The sequence below is a fragment of the Salvia splendens genome, chromosome 1, assembly GCF_004379255.2.
Source record: "Salvia splendens isolate huo1 chromosome 1, SspV2, whole genome shotgun sequence".
NCBI classification, from domain to species: Eukaryota; Viridiplantae; Streptophyta; class Magnoliopsida; order Lamiales; family Lamiaceae; genus Salvia; species Salvia splendens.
The window spans coordinates 1,677,353-1,702,023 of NC_056032.1; the positions used below are offsets into that span (position 1 = coordinate 1,677,353).

A 24,671-nucleotide genomic window follows, 5' to 3' on the forward strand; every position below is an offset into this window, starting at 1 on the left:
TCCCATATTACCCTTTTATGCCTCAATTCGTTATTATTATGACCTAACAAAATGGTTGACAAGACTAAATCGTGGCCGTTCATAATCAGATCCTCCGTTCAAGATTTGGTCTGTATTTTTGTACTTAAGGGCGTATTTTGATAGATTAAGACCGTATATATATATATATGTATATATATATAGGGGAGCGTTATTCTCCTTTTCACATCTTAGATCCTTTTTCCTTCTTAATATTACGCGTAAGATCTAAGGCATCAACAGATCAGATTTATTCTATAAAACTGGTTCCGTGTTGCATTATAGAAGGTGGTTGTCTGCATTACAGGGTTATTATTGACATTTGACGGAAAAGTAACTGCCACATTTTGGTATCTGCGAATAATGCACCACATGGTCACGAGTAATGCATATAATTGACTATATAATGCACAATATGTGAACTGCAATGCATACGAATAAGATGTACCATGTTATGATGTTTGGACACACGTTTCTTGTTTCCCCTAAGGGTTTAATAAGCTTAGGGGCTAGGGTATAGTACGTAGACACGTATGTAATCTTCACATGGTAACGAGTAATGGATATAATTGACTATATAATGCACAATTTGTGAACTGCAATGCATACGAACAAGATGTGCTGTGTTATGATGTTTGACACACGTTTCTTGTTTCCCCTAAGGGTTTAATAAGCTTAGGGGCTAGGGTATAGTACGTACGCATTAATAACAAATTATAAAACGATACGAATAATTCACCAAATTGTCACGAGTAATGGATGTTATTAACTATATAATGCACAATATGTGAACTGCAATGCATACGAATAAGATGTACCATGTTATGATATTTGACACACGTTTGTTGTTTCCCTAAGGGTTTAATAAGCTTAGGGGCTAGGGTATATTACGTAGACATTACTAACAAATTGTTGTTATTGGAATATACGTATGTGCATTATTTGGTTTAGGTAGTGCATTATGTAGCTGTTAATTGTCATTATCTCAGTATATTATGCATTATTAGAGGTATTGTGTATATGGGTTAATCAACGGATTGAAGATTACATACGTGTATTTAGTAATGTCTACGTACTATACCCTAGCCCCTAAGCTTATTAAACCCTTAGGGGAAACAAGAAACGTGTGTCAAACATCATAACATGGTACATCTTATTCGTATGCATTGCAGTTCACATATTGTGCATTATATAGTTAATAATATCCATTACTCGTGACAATTTGGTGAATTATTCGTATCGTTTTATAATTTGTTATTAATGCGTACGTACTATACCCTAGCCCCTAAGCTTATTAAACCCTTAGGGGAAACAAGAAACGTGTCAATTATATGCATTACTCGTTACCATGTGAAGATTACATACATGTCTACGTACTATACCCTAGCCCCTAAGCTTATTAAACCCTTAGGGGAAACAAGAAACGTGTGTCAAACATCATAACACAGCACATCTTGTTCGTATGCATTGCAGTTCACATATTGTGCATTATATAGGCAATTATATGCATTACTCGTGACCATGTGGTGCATTATTCGTAGCGGTTTCCAGCCTAGATTAGATTACTATTGTACCCTCATAATGCACAAAATAGGACAAAAAATGCAACACGGGATTAATTACCCAATGTTGATCTTGACCGCCCATTTCTCTAATCTAATGGCTGATATTAAGAAGGAAAAAGAAGGAAATATAGGAAAAGGAAATGAATACATCCATATATATATATATATATATATATATATATATATATATATATATATATATATATATATATATATATATATATATATATATATATATATATATATATATATATATATATATACACGGTGGCGGAGCTACGAGGTGGGGTGGGGGTAAACAGCACGAGATCCATTTTTATATACCCAGAATAAATTAATGGAATGTGAGATATATTTATCATATACTCCCTCCACTTTTTAAAAATAGTAACTTTTTTCATTTTAGTCTGTTATTTAAAAATAGCAACTTTCAAACTTTCTATTTTAGGAAATCTTTACACCTCTATACATCAATTTATTTACCACTTAGAGCGTCCACTATAGGAGGGAGTCGCGGCTCATGGCTAGGCCGCGGCTCCCTATAGTGAGAGCCACCAAATTCCACGGCAGGGGGAGTGCCCAAGAGCCGCGGCGCTTGGGCAGGGGCCGCGGCTCCCCTATTGCAGCGGCCGAAGCCGCGGCTCCCCTCTTTTTCATTTTTTTTATTTTCTTAATTCTATAAATCTACCCATTTTTCTCATTTTTACCCCATTCCAATCTCCACTCTTTTCAATTTATCTCAATTCTACTTTGGAAAAATGAGTTCCGACGATGAGTTTCAACAATTGGTCGATAGGGAGTTCGATGAACTGGTTGAAGAGGTGCAACGTGAAGCTAACGAGGAGGAGGAGGCGGCGGTCCTTCGGCCGTTCCATCATCGGCGGACAATCTGCCGTGACCATGTCGGGGTCGACCAACGGTTGGTGGAAGACTACTTTGGCTATAACCCCCGTTATCCGCTAGAGATTTTCGGTCGCAGATTCAGAATGTCGCAACTGCTCTTCATCCATATAGCGACGACATTGGCGCAGTGGTACAGGTGCTTCACACTGCGACGTGATGCTAGCGGTCGACACGGATTGTCGACATATCAGAAGTGTACCGCTGCAATTAGGCAGCTTGCCTATGCCGGTCCCGCTGACATGTTCGACGAATACCTACAGATGGGTGAAACAACTTCCCTAACGACGCTTAAACAGTTTTGTAATGGCATCCAGGATATCTTCGGTCAGGAGTATCTACGGAAGCCAAATGCCGATGAATGTCACAGATTGATAGACACCATTTTCCCGGGATGTTGGGCAGTATCGATTGCATGCACTGGGAGTGCAGGAACTGCCCGGTGGCTTGGAAGGGGCAGTTCACATCTAGATTCAAAGGGAGACATCCCACGATGATACTGAAAGTCGTTGCTGACTACCGTTTGCGAATCTGGCATGCGTATTTTGGTGTTGCAGGGTCGAACATCGACATCAACGTTCTACAATCATCTCATCTCTTCAATGACGAGTGTCGGGGTGAGGGTCCGACGGTCAGATTCATGGCCAACGGCACGCAGTACAACATGGTATACTATTTGGCCGATGGGATATACCCTCGTTGGCCCGTGTTTGTCAAGATGATGTCGACAATTTTCGTTGTATAATTTTACCCTTTTTCTATAATACAACAAAGGTTTGGTTTTAATTTTTATTTTTATTAAATTATGCATTTTTATAATTATTATAGTCCGATAATTTTTATTGTAGTTAAATTAAAATACCTCAAAAAATGAAAAAAAAATTAATATTTGGTGGCTTGGGCTTGTCCACTATAGTGTGAACAAGTATTTTTAGTGGCCCGACCAAGTTTTGTGGCCTAGGCCAAGTTTTGTGGCTTGGCCTAAGGCCATGGGCTTAACTATTGTGGACACTCTTATACCATCAATAAAGTGGGCCACATAATCCACTAACATTAATTTCACTTACTTTTTTCTCTCCCTCTCTATTACTTTGCCAGTTTTTCTCTCTCTCCCTTACTTTATCAAATTGTGCATTAAAACTCATACCGTTTCAAATGTTTCTAATTTTAAAAAACGGAGGGAGTATATTAAAAATGAATCGTAGTAACGGATGGAGGAAGTATTCGTTTTAGCATAGTCTGATCTAAATTTTGAGTTTGAAATTTCGAGATAATAATTTTATTGTGTTTCATTGTAATGATAGAGTCATTTCGCACAGCGATTCTGATTATAGTGAATTTGTACCATGCCAAATCTTTAATCTTATGGCTAATTGCTTTATGTTACTCCCTTTTGTTTTAAAACTATATTTCTAAAGAAATTTTGATAGAGAAACGCTATGAAATGTGTTTTTAGTAGGGGTGGCAAATCGTGCGGATTGGGTCGTTATCGGGTCAACTTGATAACGACTCAACCCAATAAGATCTAACCCGAATCCGACATGTTAAGGAAACTGTCATCCGAACATGAACCCGACCTGCTACCCTCAAACCCGAACACGATCTGAACCCAACACGAACCCATTAACGACACGATATAATATGGGTTGACACGACACGATAACGACATGAACCCGATATTACACGATTAAAACTTGATATTACACAATATAACCTAATTTTAAACTTGATTTATATGATAAAAAGCCATTTTCCACGATTTAATCTTGATTTACAAGAAATTTGTAAAGCATTATTTTTTTTATAAATGATAAAAATAATGAAAATCATAATATTATTTCTTAATGGGTTACCCGCATCCAACCCGAACCCAACCCGAAATTTCGGGTTCTTAATGGGTCAACCCAATAAGAACACGAACCTAGTAAGACTTGATCCAAACCCATTATTTTCGTGCGGATTCGTGTCGGATTAACGTGTCGGGTCAAAAATTGCCAGCCCTAGTTTTTAGGTCCATTGCAAAATATATGGCTGATGGGTCCACATAGTGTGTATACAAGGTCATTTAGGATTGATTGGTCTACTCAAGGTTTGGAATTTATTTATGTTTTTTCTTAAATGAGGATTCGAAGAAAAGTCGTGAGTATTAACTTTAGTTTTTGGCATTCATTGCTACAAATTAGGTGTCAGCTCATTCCATTAAGAGCATATGTGCATGTGTACAAGTACAACCCTACATGTTGGGTTATTATATTTCATTAAGTACTTATATATGTACAAGACTTGTGTTGTTGTATGTATGTCAAAATCAATTTCAACATTCAATTATTTAGAGGCATTAGTCAAATTATCTTTCAAACTATATGTTAGTACTACTTTATATATGGGCATGTGCATTAAGTAAGAAATTAATGGTAGAATCTGTTTAGTAGTCAGAATAGTAGTAATATTTAAGATAAAAATATATAAAATTACTAGTATTATTTTTTCTCAAAATATTCAAATGTGTACATTCTCATAATATATTATATTATCTTTACATAAAAAGTAGAGAGAAATTAGAACTTAACATGCTTCAAAATTAAGTTAATTAAAGAACAATGACCACAAAGCTATGTTGGAGTGGGAAAAGTAAATAGAGGGGATATACATGACACTAATTGCAACATTAAGAGCTTATTTGTATCTAAAAATACTTTAGAAACTTTGTTAGTCTAATTTTCGATTTTTAAATTTTTGAATTTGGTATAATTGCAAGAAAATAGGGCAAATAATAGTGTGATTCTTAATATAACCCTCGAATCATAATTCAAAGTTAAATGCATATGTGGTTGGTACAATCTATAGGAAATCATTTCCTCTATTAATTTATTCTTTGAAAAAAGTCTACTTCAATTCAATCAATCTCTTAAAAAACGATAGATAATTCATAATTCACTCAGTTTATTAATACGATTTGGTTGATGACATGTACATTAGCTTATTTAATTCAGCCGCCATTATTGGCTAATCACCGAGCACGATTAAGCTCGGCTAACACCGAGCTGCAATCAATCACCTAACAGTATATCAGTCCCTGCCGAGCACGATTAAGCTCGGCTAACACCGAGCTTGACTGATTGTGCAGTTTTGCCCCAATCCTCATAACAAATCTCCACCTTGGGACACAACTGGACAATCCACAGAGCATATCCATCTTCCACAATCACTCCAGCTGAATCAGATTCACCAAATCCATGCAATACTTCAACTTAAGTCCGGGTAACACCTTTGTTAGCATATCAGCAGCATTGTGCTCAGTAGCTACTTTCTCAATCTTTACTGAGCCCATTTCAACTTCATCCCTCACAAAATGAAGCTTAACATCCACATGCTTGCTCCTCTCATGGAATGTCTGATGTTTTGATAGACATATGGCACTATTTGAATCACATAATACAGTCACAGCTTCTTGATCGACTCCAAAATCCGAGCAGATTCCTTTCAGCCACATGCTCTCCTTTACAGCCTCAGCCATGGAAATATATTCTGCCTCAGTTGTTGAGAGTGTCACCACAGATTGCAAACTCGATCTCCAACTTACAGCAGCTCCATACATGCAGAAAACATAGCCGGATTGGGACTTCCTTGTGTCAATGTTAGTTGCAAAATCAGAATCACAATATCCCAATAGAGGCTGTGTATCAAAATTCTTACTTCCATCAAACAGTATGCCATAATCCCGAGTGCCATTGAGATACCTTAATATCCATTTTAAAGCTTGCCAATGCTGTATACCCGGATCAGCCATGTACCTGCTCACAACACTTATTGCCTGGCTGATATCTGGCCTTGTACACACCATGGTGTACATGATACTCCCCACTATGTTTGCATATGGGACCTTATCCATTTCTCTTCTCTGTTCATCATCTTTAGGGCTTTGATTGCTGCTGAGCTTGAACTGTGAACTCAGGGGCATGCTCACTGGTTTGCTATGATCCATCTGGAATTTCTTGATCACACTACTGATATAATCCCTTTGAGTCAGCCATATCTGCTTGTGATCTCTATCTCTGATAATTTCCATCCCAAGAATCTTCTTGGCATCACCAAGATCTTTCATATCGAATTCAGATTTCAGATCAGCCTTCACTAACTCCACCTCTTCCTTATGCTCTGCAGAGATCAGCATATCATCTACATATAACAGTAGATATGCTACAGCAACTCCACCTCTTCTCTTGATGAACACACAGTGATCATACAAAGATTTTTCAAACCCAATCTTCTGCATGAACACATTGAACCTCAGGTACCACTGCCTTGAGCTTTGTTTGAGACCATAGAGACTTCTTTTTAGCAAACACACTTTCTTTTCATCTCCTGGCTTCACAAAACCAGGTGGTTGCTCCATGTATATTTTTTCTTCAAGTTCACCATGGAGAAAAGCAGTTTTAACATCAAGTTGTTGCAATTCCCAATCTCTTTGAGCAACTATAGCAAGTAATAGCCTGATGGAGCTGTGTTTGACAACAGGTGAGAAAATTTCATTGTAATCCACACCCTCCCTCTGTGTGAACCCCTTAGCCACCAACCTTGCTTTGAACCTGATATGGTTGTTGTTGAAGGCCTCAACCTTCTTTTTGTAAATCCATTTGCACCCTACTGTTTTCTGATCAGTAGGCCTCAGTACCAAGATCCATGTGTGGTTTTTATACAAGCTATCAATCTCCTCTTGCATAGCTAACAACCACTGATCCTTTTCAGGGCTTCTGATTGCTTCTTTATAAGATGAAGGTTCATGGTAATCCATCTGTTCAGCCACTGCCAGTGCATAGTGCATCATGTCATAATCATTAAATCTAGAAGGGAGCTTAATATTCCTCTTTGCTCTGTTTCTAGCAATCACTCTCTCTGGTGTTCTGATTTCAGCTTGCATTCCAGAAGCTCCACCACCACTGACATCAGATGTAGCATTTAGATCAGTCTGAGTTACATCTGTAGTTACTCTCTGGTTCTCCACCTCAAAATGAACTTTCTGATTATCCTTGTTGAGGAAAGGCATTTCAGATTCTTTGAAGATCACATCTCTGCTAACCACCACTTTCTTGTTCCCTTCCTCACAGCACCACAGCCTGTACCCACTGACTCCCATCTGATACCCAATCATTACACACCTGAGAGCTCTAGGTTCCAATTTACCTTGCTTTATGTGAGCATAAGCTCTACACCCAAATGGCCTCAGTTTTGAATAATCCCCATAAGATCTATACCATTTGCTGTCTGGGGTCTGATTTTCAATGGCAGCTGAAGGACATTTATTGATCAAAACAACAGCAGTAGAGGCTGCTTCACCCCAAAATGGTTTAGACATTCCAGACGCTATTAACATGCACCTCACCCTTTCAAGAATGGTTCTATTGATCCTCTCAGCAACTCCATTTTGTTGTGGGTTGTGAGGGACTGTTCTGTGCCTCTTTATCCCCTTATCTTTACAGAATCCATCAAATTCATGGGACAAGAACTCAAGCCCGTTGTCAGTCCTAAGACACCTCAATGGCTTTCCTTTCTCCAACTCAACACCTACACACCATTCTTGAAACCTCTGGAATGTTTCTGACTTGTCTTTCATTATTACTATCCAAACCTTCCTTGAAAAATCATCAACAAAGGATAAGAAATACCTGCCTCCTCCAAGGCTATTCACTGGTGCAGGTCCCCATATGTCACTGTGAACATATTGGAGAGGCTCTTTCGATGTGTGCTTGCCCACTCCATATGGCAGTTTTTTGCTCTTACCAAGTATGCACTCCTCACAAGATCCAATGTGTCTTTGTACATCAGACTCAGACATCTGAATTATGCCTTGTTTCACCAACTGCATCATCCCAGCAACTCCTACATGCCCGAGCCTTGTATGCCAATTGATGGTTTGTTGAGTTGAATTTGCAGAACCATCAATAGGCTCAGCTTGTAGATAATAGAGTACATTACTTCTGATAGCTCTCATAATCATCTGGCCATCCTTTGTAACAAGCATTTCTCCACCATAAAGGGTCAATCTATAACCCATCTTCTCAAGAAGTCCCAATGAGATCAAATTTCTCTTGATGGATGGGATGTACCTTACATCAGTAAGCTTTCGCAGTGATCCATCTTCCATCCTCAAGCATATGTTCCCAACACCCCTTACATCACACACATGATCATCTCCTAGCAACACCGAGCCTTCATATTCCTTTAAATCTTGGAACCAGTCAAGGTTGGAGGACATATGGAAACTGCAACCTGAATCCATGATCCACAGCCTTGATAATGGACTATCCTCCAACACATTGAGAGCTCTTGCCTCTTCAATTTCCTCAGTGATAGCTGCTGTACCATCTTCTTTGTGATTTTCAGCTTGTCTTTTCTTCCAAGCAAAGCAATTTTGCTTGATGTGTCCTGGTTTCTTACACCAAAAACAACTTCTTGACTCCTTCTGATCACCTTCCTTCGCACCCCGTGGTCTCCATTTATCAGATGAGGGTTTCTTGAATTTGAATTGTTTCTTTGATGCAGTCTTCACATTAAGGCTTTCAGCAGCTTGATCGATTTGCTTGCTGACAGATTTCTGCATTCCCTTCAGCTTTAATGCAGAATATACCTCCTCTAAAGTCACCTTCGAATCCCTTCCAAGAAGTATTGAGTCTTTGAATTGCTCAAAACTCTGAGGCAGAGCATTCAATAACATCAAAGCTTTATCCTCATCTTTCATGGCATCATCCACACTCTCAAGATCATCTATGCACTTGCGAAAATCTTCTAATTGATCTGCTAAGTTCTTGGAGTCAGAAAACTTGAAATTGAATAACCTTTGTTTGAGATGCAATCTATTTGAGATCGACTTCTCCATATAGATTTTCTCTAACTTCTCCCAAACTCCTGCGGCATCATCTTCCTTTTGAACCTCCCTCAAGACTCTATCGCTGAGGCACTAGACAATCGAGCTATACGCCTTGTATTCCAGTTCTTGAGATTTCGCCGCATCCATTCCTTGAATCTCCTCCTCATCCGCCTTGGATTTGACATAATCCCAGACTCCTTGCTGCATAAGAACAGCTTTCATTTTCAATCTCCACAGGCCGAAATCATTTTCGCCGGTGAACCGCTCAACGTCGAACTTCGTGGTAGACATTGTTGAATGCGTCGTCCTTCTTCGTTTTCCCACAGACGGCGCCAATTTATAATGGTATCAAATACGCGACTCAATCTTGCTATCACAACAAGATCGATTCCGGAACAAGAAGAACAAACACTCGATATGAAAATGAATAAAGCTAAGAACAACTCTCGGAGAATTAATGGAAATCTTGTATTCAATTTCTTGTGGAAGATTACAAACTGATGGATGAAAAATCTTTTTCTCACTCCGCTTGCACAGCTCGGTTATTCACTCTATTTGACTAACACTAATCTAACAACCAAAACAAATCCAACGGCTGTCATTTAAGCTAACTAACTAATCGCATCCGACGGCTCACGTTTGTCTATGCATCAGTTAATAACAACGGCCAACACCGAACTCGACTAAGCTCGGCTAACACCGAGCTGCAATCAATCACCTAACAGTATATCAGTCCCTGCCGAGCACGATTAAGCTCGGCTAACACCGAGCTTGACTGATTGTGCAGTTTTGCCCCAATCCTCATAACAAAATCCAAGTTTTTAATTTCGATTATAATTAATTAAATACTTAATTTAGTAATATTCTCTAACAACTCATGCACATTAGTTTAGAAATTATTTTGTTCAGACAACATTATGGACTGAAGAATTGAAGTAATGGATGTAACGATTGGCATTTATGATTGTTTCTACAAGTTGCAACTTGTATTTTAATTTTCTGAAAATAAGGGTGTGATTGTAATATAATATTGTAAATAAAAATTGGATACCATCGATTATCTCTTTTCTTTTTTGCATAAATAAATTACTTGTAGATCAATATAAAACTCAAAATTCAAGACACCGTTTAGGTTCATGAAATAAATCTAAGAGCCCTACAAATAAAAATATCAAACCCAAAATATAAGTACAAAATGCACCCTAAATTAACATTGGGGGGCAGTTTATATGCTATCACTGTAAGAACATTCACATTGAATCATCAAAAGAGTTCAATCAGGTAAAAAACTATTGGAGAAAGAAATGCAGCTTCTTATCCAAAACTTCAAAATTGGGGACAAAATATCACAAATATCAATTGGCCCTCAGCAAAAAAGAACACAGAGAGCTGGGAAACTAACCATCACAGTAACAAAGATTTACACAAAATCATGCACCAGTAATTTCCCTGTCCAGTTTCGTTCTCTTAGTACCTTGAACATCTGGAATACTATTGCCTTTCGGCTGTGATGCTACATCGTGCTGAAAGGCGCAGTTCACCCCGTTCCTGCAACCCCTCGGACTGTTGAAATAGAGACAAGGCTTCATTATCCTTGGCTTCGTGTCCCTTGGTCTCATCATCGTGTTACTCAGAGGTTCTTGACCCATCCCCGGCCCTTGGTTGCTTTGATGAGAAAACTGGGGCATAGTCTCTCTTCTCTCCCCTCCATGTTGCTGAATGAGGCTCTTATAATAGTTGATATCCTTTGCTACAGGAGCCGCTACTGATGGAGGGGGCGTGGATACGACATCGGGTACTGATGGTCGTAGATGGGGGATGGATCCTGTCCTACTTGGATGATGATAAGGTCCGGATGCTGCAGAAATAGACGAGTGAACAGCCATTTCTGGTCTTGTAATACGGCCAGAGAGTGGCTCTCTCCGATGGACAGCCATATTAGCTGAATCAAAAGAACTCTTAGGAGTCGAAACCAAATTGGGGATATACTGTGCACTTGTTGACGGCATTCCAGGCGAACTACACGATGCAACACTTTTGGTTCCAATAGTTGGCATACCTTGGTAGGTGGATGAGGATGGCATGCTCTGCACGCTAAATGATGCAACATTTTGTCCACTGGAAGATGCAGCATGGTTTGCAATCAGTTGCTCGATCATTTTCGGCTCACTGAGAAGTTTCATGAGCAGTTCACGGTCTATCAGGTTCCCCTGATCACTATTCGGCATGACTGATGACAGGGCAGCTTGTGCAGCTGCGATAATATCTGGAGGTTTTGAAGTAGCATTGGCCTGGGATAAAAATGCCCCATGAGGCGATTGCTGTTGCTGGGCGATCATGGGAGTTCCGTTTGATCTCATGGAGTCATACGATGTATCCACGGAAGCATCCTCGTCTTCAATTGTTGTGATGGGAACCACAGGAGTGCATTGGTCGTTGTTAGTTGAGTCTTCTGCACCGACTAATGCAGAAGGGCTGCACAAGTATAAAGCAAAATATTCAATACAGAGAGGACGACAAACAGAAACAAGCAAGGGAACATAAAGCATAATCACCATCAAAGATAAACAGGAAAGAGAATACATCAAGAGTGAGTGAGGTTTGCATCGTACTTTAAAGGAATGGCTGACGGGCGTGGATATATTGCTTCTAGCACTCTCATTTCTCGTTGATTCTGGGTTTCTATTTCTCTGCTTTCCTCCCCAGCAACAACCTGCCAAGAGCTATCTACACCAATCTGCAACACAAGGATATGCTGAAAATTATTAGAGCAAGCCCTCCACATCAGAGTGTCCCTTATTCCTTCCATCCTCTCCCAATGAAAATATGAAATACCAGACGACCATAGATAAAATAAAAACAAGATCTCCATGATTTGCAGGTAAGAGATTCCCAGCCTTTTGCAACCCGAGGTGAAACTTTAATTCTAACAAGAATATACCTCTATTTCATAACTTCGACAACTTTTAAAAAGACACATCAGATGTAATCAGACATACCCTTGGAGGACGCTTCCATTTCACTAGAGATATATGAGATAGCTTCACTGCCCAATGATTTGCAGGTTGGCTTAACTCAAAGCCTGGGGGCAAGTTGTTTTCGGACCCCATGCCACCTGCATGTAACGGCCATGCCTTTGCCTGGAGATGTTCTTGGGCTCCCATTCCAACCTGTGAAGGAGCGTCTTCCGACAAAAACATCCTTACCTATTGAAACAAATATATTAGTACAAAGAAAGCAATTCAGGTTCACTCATTCATAATCAAGACTTCATCTAGAGATTTAAACATTGGAAATGTTAATCAACAGTTGATTCATATAAATCATGATCAGAGATACATTCCATATGAAATCAGTGCTACAAGAATAAATAAATCATATATTCACCAAAGTAACCAAATGATGGTTTCTGATAAGCACAAGAAGTAGCAATGGAACAGCTAACATTAACAAACAGGATAATGCTCGTGACTACATTTACAACGCGCAGTTAAATGCCCAGAATGACATGGAAAGATTAAAATATGCAATTAAAACCAGAGCATCAAATAACCATTATTACACCAGTGACCCAAGTCCACTTTGGAGCAACAATTCAACAAGTTAACTTCTTTCTGAAATACGAAAATAAAGGAAAACAAAATGTGGCATTAACAAACATACAACCCATCACTTGATTCACTACTGATCTACTGAAATACCAAAATAATCGAAGAGGGAAAAGAAAACATCTCTAAGGATCCATAAATTTATTAAAATCCCGCATATCAGCCTGGCTAAAATTTAAAAGGCCATCAAATATGGAGATTGTATTGTATATCAATCTCCTTCATCCAGGGCTAAGATATGCTTCTCCAGAAAGTAACACATTAACAAATGTAAGACCTATGAGTCATCACTCTTTTTAAAACTAAACAAATTGAAAGTAGAACTGTAGGAGCAGGATGATGCATAGAAACAGAAGGTTAAAGTCATTAACATAAACAATGAAGCCAAACAAAAAGGCGTGAGGTATATGATTATACTCACATTTACATCCCAAACCTTCATGGTCACATCATCCCATTCTTAAAATTAGAAAAGTACCCCCCCCCCCCCACCCCCAAAAAAAGGGGGAAAATAGTAATAATTAAGGTACAGCTATGGTAATATTATCTGGTACTTTTAACATCTACTCTCAAGAGTACTGATCGTCAGGGAAGTTATATAGGAGTTGCATGGCCAAGTATAGTCGATTTATCCTAAACAAAATAAAACAGTATCATCAAAAAATGACCAAGCTATACACGGTTTTCTAGGGCCAGCAAAATCATAGCATGTTTATATACTTCAGGATGGGATGACAAATGCTATTAAATTGAGTTATTAATAGTTAACATTATAGATTAATTAACTTAAAAGTGCAATACAAAATTTTTTTATAGAGCATTGAACAATCAAAACATACATTTTGCACTTTCTACTGTTCTATTCTCTATTGTTTCCATCTTAAGTTTTTTAACAGCACCCCCAACCCCTGCGCACCACGGAACAGTCATCCAATACACCACTCACTACACACAGCACTCTCAACTACTACCAAAAAGCACTCACATGCACAAAACACATAACCCAAATTAAGATTAACATACTTTATATTTCAGGAAAGAATTTTCAATAATCAATACTTAGGAATTTATCAATATATAATGGCAGGAAAGCTGCCATATGGAACTCAAAAACTTGAAAAGAGCAAATCTTAGATTTTTAATTCTCCTGTGCTGAGAATAAGGACAAATTCTACTTAAAGGAAGTAGGCTTAGGTGTGATTGACTAAAGGAGTACCAAAATTACAAGGGCTGGGAAAAGGAGTGTGAGCTTATCGTAAATTAAGAGGCCCTTCATAATTTGGTCTCCCAGTTTATCTTATATTCCAATTTGAATAACTCTGAGGAAGGAAAATATTTCTCTATTTTTTACACATCAAATTCAATTAGTTAGGGAAAGAGAATACCCAAAAAGAAAGTCTTTACTCACATTCATATTCTCTATATCACTGTCATAACGAAAACACGACAATACATAATGCTCAATGAAAGAAGACATGATCTATAGTCACTCGGTAAGAAAACAAAGGTAGCATTTGGAATGCCTCACTTCCTCACTTCACAAAATAAGTGGTGAACCAACAACTATTACAAAGAGGACATCACCACCAAAAAGAAACACTCCAATAGGGAAGCTAAATTAGTTTATCACTTCACGGAGTGTGCAAACTCATGCTATCAGTGAGGAACTAATAGATAGCAATACCAATGCCCCATCCTCCGTCTCCCATCTCAGTTGAGCACAAATTACGAGGCTGGAATCACCTGAATCACACACTCCATTCAGTGTGAAGTTAGTTTATCCCAACTGCCACTGCAAAAGCAAGGTCGACAGTGCATACAGTATTTACCAGAATCTAATACTTCAAAAACATAACATATTGACAAAATGATATATGCACGGCAAGCAAACTACAGATGTATGGTCTGGTTCATCGCTAGGTATTGGGAGGTGGTATGACTTAATTGTATTAAGTGAATGAACAAAAAATCAATCCTGAAAGTCAGAAGCAGCGAAGAATTGGAAGATGGAAATGTTATTGACTGAGTATTGCTTTCACTACTCAAAATCAAAAGAATGATAGTTGAGTACAACCATTACGAGACCACGTAATTCAGTACGATCAGAAACCAAAATGTGCATACAACTCAAACTTGGTTTACTGATGCAGATAAAAAAGGTTGTAACAACGAATTCTACTTGCTTCTGATCCTCTTAAACTAAACTTCATTTGTGAAGTCCTCTGAAATTCCAAAGTTGTCTCACTTAATTGATTCAACAACCTATCTTCCCAAAGTAGTAACTTTTCAAATGTTATTAGTAGTAGTATAATATTTTAAGCAATAATAAAAAAAAATTCAAAGTTCACCCACTGAAAAATCATTGCTCGTTTTCCGGTTGGTTTATCATCCCAAAAGAATGGAGAATGAAGTGCAGTTTTCCGGTTACTTTCTGCCTTCATTTGAATTCAAATTCTTCAGATTATCAAATTCACATTTAACACTTCCAATCAATCAGTCACCGCAACAATTCGATCTCTCTAAATGCAAACAATATGATTGCGTACTAAGAAAGAGTCAACAACAAGAACTGATTTTTTTATAGAAGATTACCTGACATAGATTAACTTCAGTAGCCCATGAAACCCTTTTTGATTTCTGCAATCCTCTCATATTAACAAATCAAATAAGTTCGATTCGATTCGATTCGTTTCTATTCCCAAATAAATAGATTGATGTATCTTATAACTCCAATCGCCCAATTTCCTTTGCCGCACAATCCTTATATAAAAGCCCTAATTGACAATTAAGTTTTAGTTGATTGTCCCTTCATTGAGCTTGACTGATAAGAGGGAGAAAAATGGAAGAGGAAAGCAGAAGGGAGAGGGAGTGACAGTGAGGATAAGTCCGAGAGAATTCAAGAACCCTAGATCCTCTGCTTTTTCATTTTTAGTTTTCAGGCCTACTAAATACACCCCAAATATCACTTTAATTTATCTCATCTCATTTTATTTTAATATTAATCTATAGGTTATAAATGCTTTTTCCCAACTAACATTTTCATTTAAAAAATCATTTTTAAATTTTGTTGATACTATGTCATATTTATGGATAGCACAGATTTTAATTAAAAAAACGAAAAATAGCCGTTGAAGTTTCTATAGATAGAAATGAGATTAATTTTAGTGGGACGGGGTGAAATGAAAACATGAGATTATTTTTCATACACGGGATGGCATGTGGAGTACTATAATTTTAATCTCTTGAGAAAAAACTTGGAATTTTAATCCTTCAACTTCAGGATAATTTCAGTTACGAGTATAAAATAAATGACATCATTAACATTCAAAATGTTCATTGGTTGAAAAATAAGAAAAAGTGAGAACTCAGGCAAAATTTTTAGTAGTAGATTTGTAAAATCATTGCAAATGAAGATGCTAATCCAATGAATAAAAATCATTGCAGTTCGTCCATTCATCGAAAAGTAAAATAGCAACATAAGCAAGACAATAAAGTGCAATTTAATTGGTAAGACATTTCTCGGAATGAAAAATATATTGATGAAATTCAAGCCAAAGATGAAAATAGCATTCGCCCAAATCCAATACAAGTTAATATATAAACCAAACACTTTTTGGTAAGATAAAAAAACAGAGAAAAAATGGGAAAAAAGAATATCAGACAAAGGCAAACCAAGGAAAGAGAAACAGCATTCTGGAAATGTCAATGCACAACCTCAGTGTCTCTCTCCATTTGGAATAACACCCAATACCTATATATTCTTCACAATGTAAAAGTAACAGTTCTTTCAGAGCAATCCATCCAAGTTAAAGATACTCATTGACGGGTCAGGTGTATCCTCATAATCCAAAATATCTATTCACCGGCGCCACTTCCGATCTGAGGTAAAAAGAAAATGTTTCAGAATTATAAGCACATGGAATTCTAAAATTGGTTAGATGTGATATAAACAACTTCTAAAAATGATCTTATATCGCACAAAATATGCTAAGAATGTAACAAAATGCGACTAGGAAGCGAGAAACTAATCTATGGTACAGTATGACTACCCAAGACCTTTCTCTGCATATGTGTGTGCACTAAGGCCCCAGCTCCAGCTCCAGCTCGTGTAATAACCGAGTCATGTGAGGTACTGTGTTTCAGCAATCAACCCCATTACCATATAAAGAATGGTGTATGGCAATACAATTAGTAATCCAATATCATTTCCAATTATAACCAACTAGGGATCAGCATCCACGAGTGAAAAGTTATCACTAACTTGCATGCGGGAAACGTTGCCGATATTAAATGTTTAATGTTTAAAGAATCTTATCAATAATAATGTGCGTTCTTTCCTGCCAAGGAATAGAGAAACCAGTAATTTTAATCTATAAGAGGATACTAGATTGTACCAAACTTGTGTATGGATCGTATCAGCAATAAATTAAGAAAAGGCAAAATTAAGATCTGGCTCTAGGTTGTTGGCATAACTAGAAACTTAAAATATGAGCAATCTAATGAGAACTGAGAATGCTTTCCAGCCTGAGGAAAACTAGTACTATGGCAACTGGCATGGATATTAAAAAGACGATATATATGGAAAAAATCAAGAGAAAGTCAACAAAATACCTTGAGGAGAATGGCTTGCATTTCCCTTTGTGTTCTGTTGTGCCTGAGATAGTGAGCGATGAATACGAGGAGATCCTTGCCTTTCATTTGTACCAGGTAGTGAATGTCTCTTCTTTATGAAGATCTCCTTGTCATGGACATCAGGACTTGATCTTGGAGAGCCATTAGCTATAGTCTTGGCTCTTGCAGATTCAGTCGCTTGCATGTAGCTTGGTAGAGAATTGCTGCTGCCACTATCTTTTGGTTCCTGCTCCTTATGATCAAGTTTTGCTGAACCAATGGAGCTTCGCCTCTTCCCAGATTTATGTTCCTGCAACTGATCCAAGCTACTTCTAGAAGCAGAGTCTGGAGTATGATTTGAGGGATTTTTATCATCTGATAAAGGCTTACTCTTGCGATTGGACTGACTTTTTTCACCTTTACTTTTCTTCCGTTTAATAGAACCTTGGCTGGAAGGAGTTGCTAGAAGTTCAGGGGTAGCTTCATTGTTTCTGGGAGAAGCTTCAGGTGATAATTTGTTTACCCGGTGGCTTGTTTCAGATTGTTTCAGATCTTCTGGCTTTTCCAGCTGTGGTGTATTTGCTGGTACGCAAGAATTAAGAGATTCTTCAGAAACTGAGTCAACACTTCCATTTCTCTCCAACTTAGTAGTGTTATTGGATGAAGGATCAGTTTCCAGCACAACAGATTTAGCCTCAAGTTTTAAATTCTTTCCATTTCTAGAGGCATCAGTCTCATCTGAAACGTTTGTTTTCGCTTCACTGTCCCTGACTCTAGCCTCTTCTGACCTATCTGGTGAATCTAGAGTTGAATACGTGGAAAGTTCAGTCCCACACTCAGAGCTACCTAGTTGAACTGCGGAAGCATTGGAAGTGGGGTAGCCAACTAATCCACTGTGTTTGTCCTCGGACCTGAATGATTGATCTTGATTAGCAGAAGAAACCTTGTCCAAACTAGATTCAACTCCAGGATCGTGAGCAGATCGAGAAGCCAAGCTCAGTTCTTCAAATTTTGACTGGGCGGCAATGAAAGCAGGATTACTTGCCTTTCTTGAAATATGTTTCACCTCTGTTTCAATTTGCACGCCGGAAAACTTTTCCGAATCAGGTGCTTCCTGAACATTTCCTTTTTCCTCTTTTTTGAGAAAACATTCCACTTCCACCACCTCATTTAGTACTTCCGCATTTTGTGATTCTTCTTTTTTAGGAAGATATTCCTCTTCCATTACATCGACCAAATATGTACTTTTTATCTCAGTGGGAGAAGATTCTTTTACCTCACATTTTTTAACTGATTGATCAGTATCATGCAGATGGACATCCGAGGCAATTGCATCATATTTTATCATATTTTTATCATTGAAAACATCATCTGATGCATCAAAACCAGATTCAGAATCTATTGACTTGGAAATTGTTTGAACTGAAGGGTGGTCCTCTTCATTGTGACCAGAATGTCCAAGATTATCCTTATGCTTCTCCACTGCTACTTCAGTCTCATGTGGCCCTTCATTGCTCACCGATGAAACAGCCATCCATCTCCCCAACCATGTCCAAGCTGAGTCAGATTTTGAGGGGTCACACTTGATGTTCAATGGTTTAGTCCTTGGTGAAGCTTCCATGAGCTTGAAACAAAATTCAGGAAGTAAGTCAAGGTCTGAATAAATTAGTCCTGTTCAAAGTAATGAAAGCAAAAAAACTAGTACTTCAATTTTAACAAGCAGTGTATCAGCAATATTCATTCACCTGACGAGCAAAGGCATTGCTAAGTAGCTTCTCAATGGAAACATAAGTGTGTGGCTGGTTTGCTTTGGCTTCTTTCTTATTCTGAAAATGAAGGAATGATCTCAAGTTAAAATAAAATATTGTAGCCGAAGAATGGGGATGAACATTGAAATATTCAGTCCATGTTCTACATATAGATAGATCATAAGACTCCGCCTATAGATAGAGGAAGACATGTTCCAATTCTACACTTGCAGTATTAAGTACACAGCCTCTATTCCAACTACAGATTTGTTGAAATTGAAACCGTTGCGGGTTTTTAGGTTGTCTTTGATGAGCAGGCTAATCACAAAGGAAACAAGGGGGGCACTTGATTATGGAAAGCTAAATAAATTGTTACAATCGAGTACAATCTTTTTAACCTGTAGACGGGTTTGGCGTGCTCGAACAAGAGCTTGCATTTTAATGATGGCTTGTAAACACCGGAGAGTTCCCTCTGCATGGCTTCGAACTATGTGTCCTCTGACAACAGCTTGCAACTTCGTTGCACTTTTTTGCTTCAGCAGAACTCGTCGAGCCTGGTGAGATATAACAAGAATGGTTCTTAACTATGGCTCATTAACTTTGAATGTAATACAAGAAAACAGTGGCATACCAGCAGGCCTCTAGCAGCAGCCTGGATTAAAATAATACTCTGCTCATCAGGAGGTGCATCTGCTCCCAAGTCATCCTCTTTGGACGGTTGAGTGTCCTGCAACTTTGAGTCGAGAAGAGAAGACAACTCACACTTTTTTTCTTTCTGCTGAATTTCTACCTGCTCATCTTTCTGCGGAATTTCTATGGTCTTCTCTTCTTTCTGCAAAATTTTTGTGGACTTCTCTTCTTTCTGCTGAACTTCCTTAGTCTTCTCTTCTTTCTGCTGAACCACCGTGGTTTTTTCTTCTTTCTGAAGAACTTCCGTGGTCTTCTCTGTAATAGTCGGATCAGGCTGCACTTGGCAGTTGACAGAAATAGATTCTAGACTTTCCTTGCTGGCGGATGCAGGTGATTCTGAAGTAACACTGTTACTCAGTACGCGATGTCTAGCAGATCTCTTCCGAAAACTCCACCCACGCCGATCACTAGAGGCCTTGCTCTGTAAATAAATTAAAATAACATTAAGAGAAATGAAACAAAATATATAATTTCTCAAAACTTAATGTCAGTGCCCTTGACCCCCAAACCCAAATCAGTCAAAGCTTCAGAAAATCATATCTAGTCAGCAAGGGAACTCGTATAATTAACCATAATAATGAATGCTCGGGCAAAATTATGATAGCAACACCGAAGATAGCACCGCAGAAAAAAACACAATACCATTTCATTTATGCCTGAGTAATGTTATGTACAAGAATTAATTAACCACAGCTGTGAAAGCACAATTATGGTATTCAATATCATAAATAACACATGGACTCAGGTCGGTTGAGGGAGGTTATTAGTAGGGGTGGTCGGTCTCTATCATTTCAACTAAAAAATCATCTGCCTATACTTGTCTTAGAATAAAACTACGTGGGGATGACAGAGAGGACAAACACTGTACAGAGAGGACTACACGGCCAAACCATACATCACCATGATTAAATATGCCTGAGTATGTTACGGTTACTACACGTTACACTCATTTAAACTACATAAGAGGGACATAAAATGTTAATTATTTGCCACTGATATATTCATAAGCCTACTAGACTATTTAAATAGCAAAGCAAGCTTATGCATTCAGCAAGGTGCACAAAGCAACACGCTTCTAAGCATCAACTAAGTAAAGCATATCATTGTACATCCTGTTAAGGTTATGCATCTTAGGAAATAAGTCCCTGTTACGTAGTTTTAATGGATGTAGCGTGTAGTAACCGTACACATGCTTCTAACATATTTAATCTCGGTGATTGATGTATGCGAACAAAATGAAAATTTTCATGATATTAGGAATCATTAGAAGAGTTCGAAGTAATAGATAAATTAATAGATTAATGAGTGCATTATGAAGTAGAGTATCCCCATTGTAACTACTTTACTCTCCATATTTAATAAGTTCATAGTTTCCATTTCTAACAAATATATGAATAAACATGATAAGGTAGTATCATTAAACTTCACAAAGTCGCTAGCCTTGTTGGCGTGTCTGTTAAATTTTGCATCTGCATTTTTACTGAAGCAACAACAATAAAATCCTACGATAGCCAAAATTAAGATTGAGTTGCAGGTTTGCACGTCTTTTCACAATACGGCATTACATATTTTAAGTACGGAAGAAATAAGGGAGAGTAGATTTCTTGAGCTTACATCTACCTCTAAGGAGTAGATAGATTTCAAGTTTTCAACGAATATCACAGAACATAACAAGTCTTGACAAAGTAAGAGTAGAACGAAGAAGCGTTTCTAAATAAACAAAAAAGCACATCCACTATTATTACAGTATATATACTCAGAGTGTGTCTTGTTTGGTTATATTCAGTTTGATGATTGATTGGAGAAGACAGCAGCCATTTTGGGATCATCTATTAGGTAATCCTATAGTTCTTTAACTTAGTTTATTCTTAGGCTTCTGCATCAAATATCTTAAAGGCACATGCACGACATTTTTAAACATTTTCTTCTAGTATCTTTATTAATTACTATTAAAACAAAATTTTGAGATGGTTCCTTTTAGAATTTATATTTTCTGCTCCCATTATGCAGAATGTGCATGCCAAATGCCTAAGGGTTCAGATTTATATGGAAAGATAACATTTCCAGTATTCCTCAAGAGAATTTCACCATTAAATGCCAGGGATTGGACTAAGAAAATCAGCAGAATGTAGGCCAAGAAATAACAAGAGCTTAAAGATATTCATTGAAAATTCCTATGCAACTCTCTGAATGATAGAAAGCACAAAAAAATTAACTTTAGCATTACGAACACATGACACGAGCTTAAACCCTGCTTACCAAAACATCCTTGTCTATCTTAATAGTGAATATTTAAAAATGTCAGAAGCATAATGTCAGACGTCGAAAAAAGTGACACATGGCTAAGACAGCACAATTGAATTTGCATGACTTGAAACAAGTGAACCAACAAGCATCATCAAACTGACAATAACAACCACAACGCAATAAATCACAGCCATTGATAGTCATGCCACATGCGTAATGTTACAATGGCATTGAACTGATCATTATTTACACAATTGGGACAAGAGTGGACAGAAAGATAAGTAAAACACCCATAGAAAATTCCATTTCCAAGGATACACCAGTAAATGGACCTGATCAATAATGTATAAAGGAATATTGCTGAGTTCACTCAAAACAACTACTCCCTAATCACAAAGAGATCTACTTCAAGATCACATTTTTCATAATTTAACACCCAAAAAAGCAACTACAGCTTCAAGGGATTTCAAATCCACCTTGTCCTCTGTTACATATTAAGCAGCAAATCAACAAAAGATCACAGAAAATAAAGCATGGTTTATCACTAACCGCGCTAATCCACGCCAAATCCAATGAATTCAAAATGTGAGCCACTAAACCAGATACAATTTATAATTTATATGATACGGAAAAAAAACAAGTTTCAAAACAAAAGGGAAATGTTTCAGATTCGGACACAACCGTAAACAAAGCTTCTCTACAGAACCGCAAATTCTTCAAACTCCAAATCAAATTCATAAACAAACAAAAGAGGACATGAAATTGGAAGCAGCTACAAAACAATAAAAATTGAAAAATTGCATATACTTCGGGAGTTTGGAGATCGTCATGCTCGACAGAATCACCCCCGCAGCCGATGATCCTGAAACATGCCGGCGTTGATTTTCCCATAGCGCGGATTCCTTCTCTCTCACTAGAAATGGTGTGCTCTACTTGAACCAGTCTAGACTAGAGCAACATAGAAGATGCTAACTTTAGCAACTAATTTTTTTATAAAATTTCGAAATGTATTTTGATGGAAATTACTATGTTTATTTTTGGGAACGCGGACGTCACCATCTCCCTCAGATCTAATTAACTTTGCTTTTGGATTCCGCTTTGTGTCATTCAAAATCAATTAGGTTACGTCAGTCGGAACTGTTGTTCAGTCAGTTCCGACTGACTTACAGTAGTTGGCATGACTAGGCTATGCGTACAGTTTTATTTGACAAAAGGCGTTATCGTGATTCAATTTTTTGATGAGACCATCTAATGTTCAAATAATATTGTTGTGACTTAATCATTCAATATTCAATGAGACTGATTGTCCATCGGAACGCGACTCGATAGTGGTTAGAATTTTGTATTACCATATGCCAATAATGCATAGGAAGACAGGTAATCCTCTTTTAATGATTGGGGATTAAATAAGTAACAATCATTAATTAAACTTTTCTATTGTATAATGTACAGGCATGATCCGCTACATGACATACTAGAATTGGATAATTTAGTGTGTTATCTCCCGGCAATATTGAATTTATCTTTATCTTTTAATTTGCTTTTTTTCTGAATTTGAGCGTATTTTGAAATTTTGTTGACATTTCGAATTCAAAAGTACGAATTTACATTCCGGGCATCATATATATAAAAATATAATGATGGAGTATTTGATTGATACACAATAAAAAAACGAATAACCATATTGAATTTAAAGATCTAATAGCTATAAATAAGACACATGATATTTAATTAAATCGTTACACGATTTATACAGTTGATATCATGGTAAATACAGCTATTATTTGCATATTTTACATAATGTTTTATCTAGTTGATAAAATGAGTTCATCATGTGGTTGATAGTTTCATTTCATCAAACAGTATTAGGTAACCAAATTATGATGATAACGGTTGTACAACTTATAGATAATATAATGGTGAAGTGTGATTCCATCAATTATAGTTGTATGACTCTTGTCTCCTTTTGCTTAATGAGTCATCATAGTATAAACCTACCTTTAACTACCTCTTTATCTTTTTAGTCATAAAGGTCTATGGTACATTGCCATGCCAATTAAAAGTGTGATAAAAAGAACTTGCAATAATACAAGAAAAAGGAAGTAAAAATAAGAAAACACAATTTAGATGCCACATCTCACTTGTTGGACTGTTACGGGCTAACGGACTCTGGTCGCCGTTGCTTCCCAAGTGCAGAACCCTGTCGATTTTGCTTAGCAATGATTTGGACCGTGACGTATAAATTAGGCACGAGCCGTTTGTCCAATCGGAATGAAGCCTTTTTCTAAAGAGAAGGACGAATGGTGGGAGCCTTTCTTCACATGGAAAAAAAGATTTCCAATTATTGTAAAACACAGAGTGAATTGTGAAACATTCTTCTCACTCATGTTCACTGCAAATATGTGAAATGGTGAGT

General features: G+C 37.5%; 2 protein-coding genes across 5 annotated transcripts; both read right to left on the minus strand.

The window, feature by feature from the left end:
* Nucleotides 1–10,643: 10,643 nt before the first annotated feature.
* On the minus strand, nt 10,644–15,885 carry LOC121807332 (zinc finger CCCH domain-containing protein 6-like). Of its 4 annotated transcripts, none has more exons than XM_042207561.1 (5): nt 15,552–15,885; nt 14,644–14,702; nt 12,351–12,557; nt 11,964–12,088; nt 10,644–11,826 (listed from the first exon to the last, which is right to left on the minus strand). In XM_042207561.1, exons 1-5 carry the CDS (start codon nt 15,556–15,558, stop codon nt 10,782–10,784), a joined length of 1,443 nt encoding a protein of 480 aa, XP_042063495.1. In that variant the 5' UTR covers nt 15,559–15,885; the 3' UTR covers nt 10,644–10,781. The 4 variants fall into 4 exon arrangements, with proteins under 4 accessions (XP_042063495.1, XP_042063490.1, XP_042063506.1 ...); XM_042207556.1 differs by having other exon boundaries at nt 14,644–14,714; XM_042207572.1 differs by having other exon boundaries at nt 14,644–14,751.
* A 589-nt stretch (nt 15,886–16,474) lies between these two features.
* On the minus strand, nt 16,475–23,259 carry LOC121807360 (protein IQ-DOMAIN 32-like). Its single transcript, XM_042207581.1, has 6 exons — nt 23,063–23,259; nt 19,950–20,429; nt 19,717–19,872; nt 19,316–19,396; nt 17,571–19,194; nt 16,475–16,838 (listed from the first exon to the last, which is right to left on the minus strand). The coding sequence occupies exons 1-6, from the start codon at nt 23,144–23,146 to the stop codon at nt 16,819–16,821; spliced, it is 2,445 nt and encodes an 814-aa protein (XP_042063515.1). The 5' UTR covers nt 23,147–23,259; the 3' UTR covers nt 16,475–16,818.
* Between the last annotated feature and the right edge of the window lie 1,412 nt (nt 23,260–24,671).

Bases quoted from the DNA above. Each gene is read 5' to 3' on its own strand.
- LOC121807360 (XM_042207581.1), bottom strand. From the start codon at position 23,146: ATGGGAAAATCAACGCCGGCATGTTTCAGGATCATCGGCTGCGGGGGT. The intron at 20,430-23,062 runs GTATATGCAATT...ATTTATTTACAG, and splicing joins ACGATCTCCAAACTCCCGAA to AGCAAGGCCTCTAGTGATCG. The intron at 19,397-19,716 runs GTTAAAAAGATT...CTTCATTTTCAG, and splicing joins CACGCCAAACCCGTCTACAG to AATAAGAAAGAAGCCAAAGC.
- LOC121807332 (XM_042207556.1), bottom strand. The intron at 12,558-14,643 runs GTATTGCTATCT...TTGTTTCAATAG, and splicing joins AGACGGAGGATGGGGCATTG to GTAAGGATGTTTTTGTCGGA. The intron at 12,089-12,350 runs GTATGTCTGATT...CTTGTGTTGCAG, and splicing joins AATGGAAGCGTCCTCCAAGG to ATTGGTGTAGATAGCTCTTG.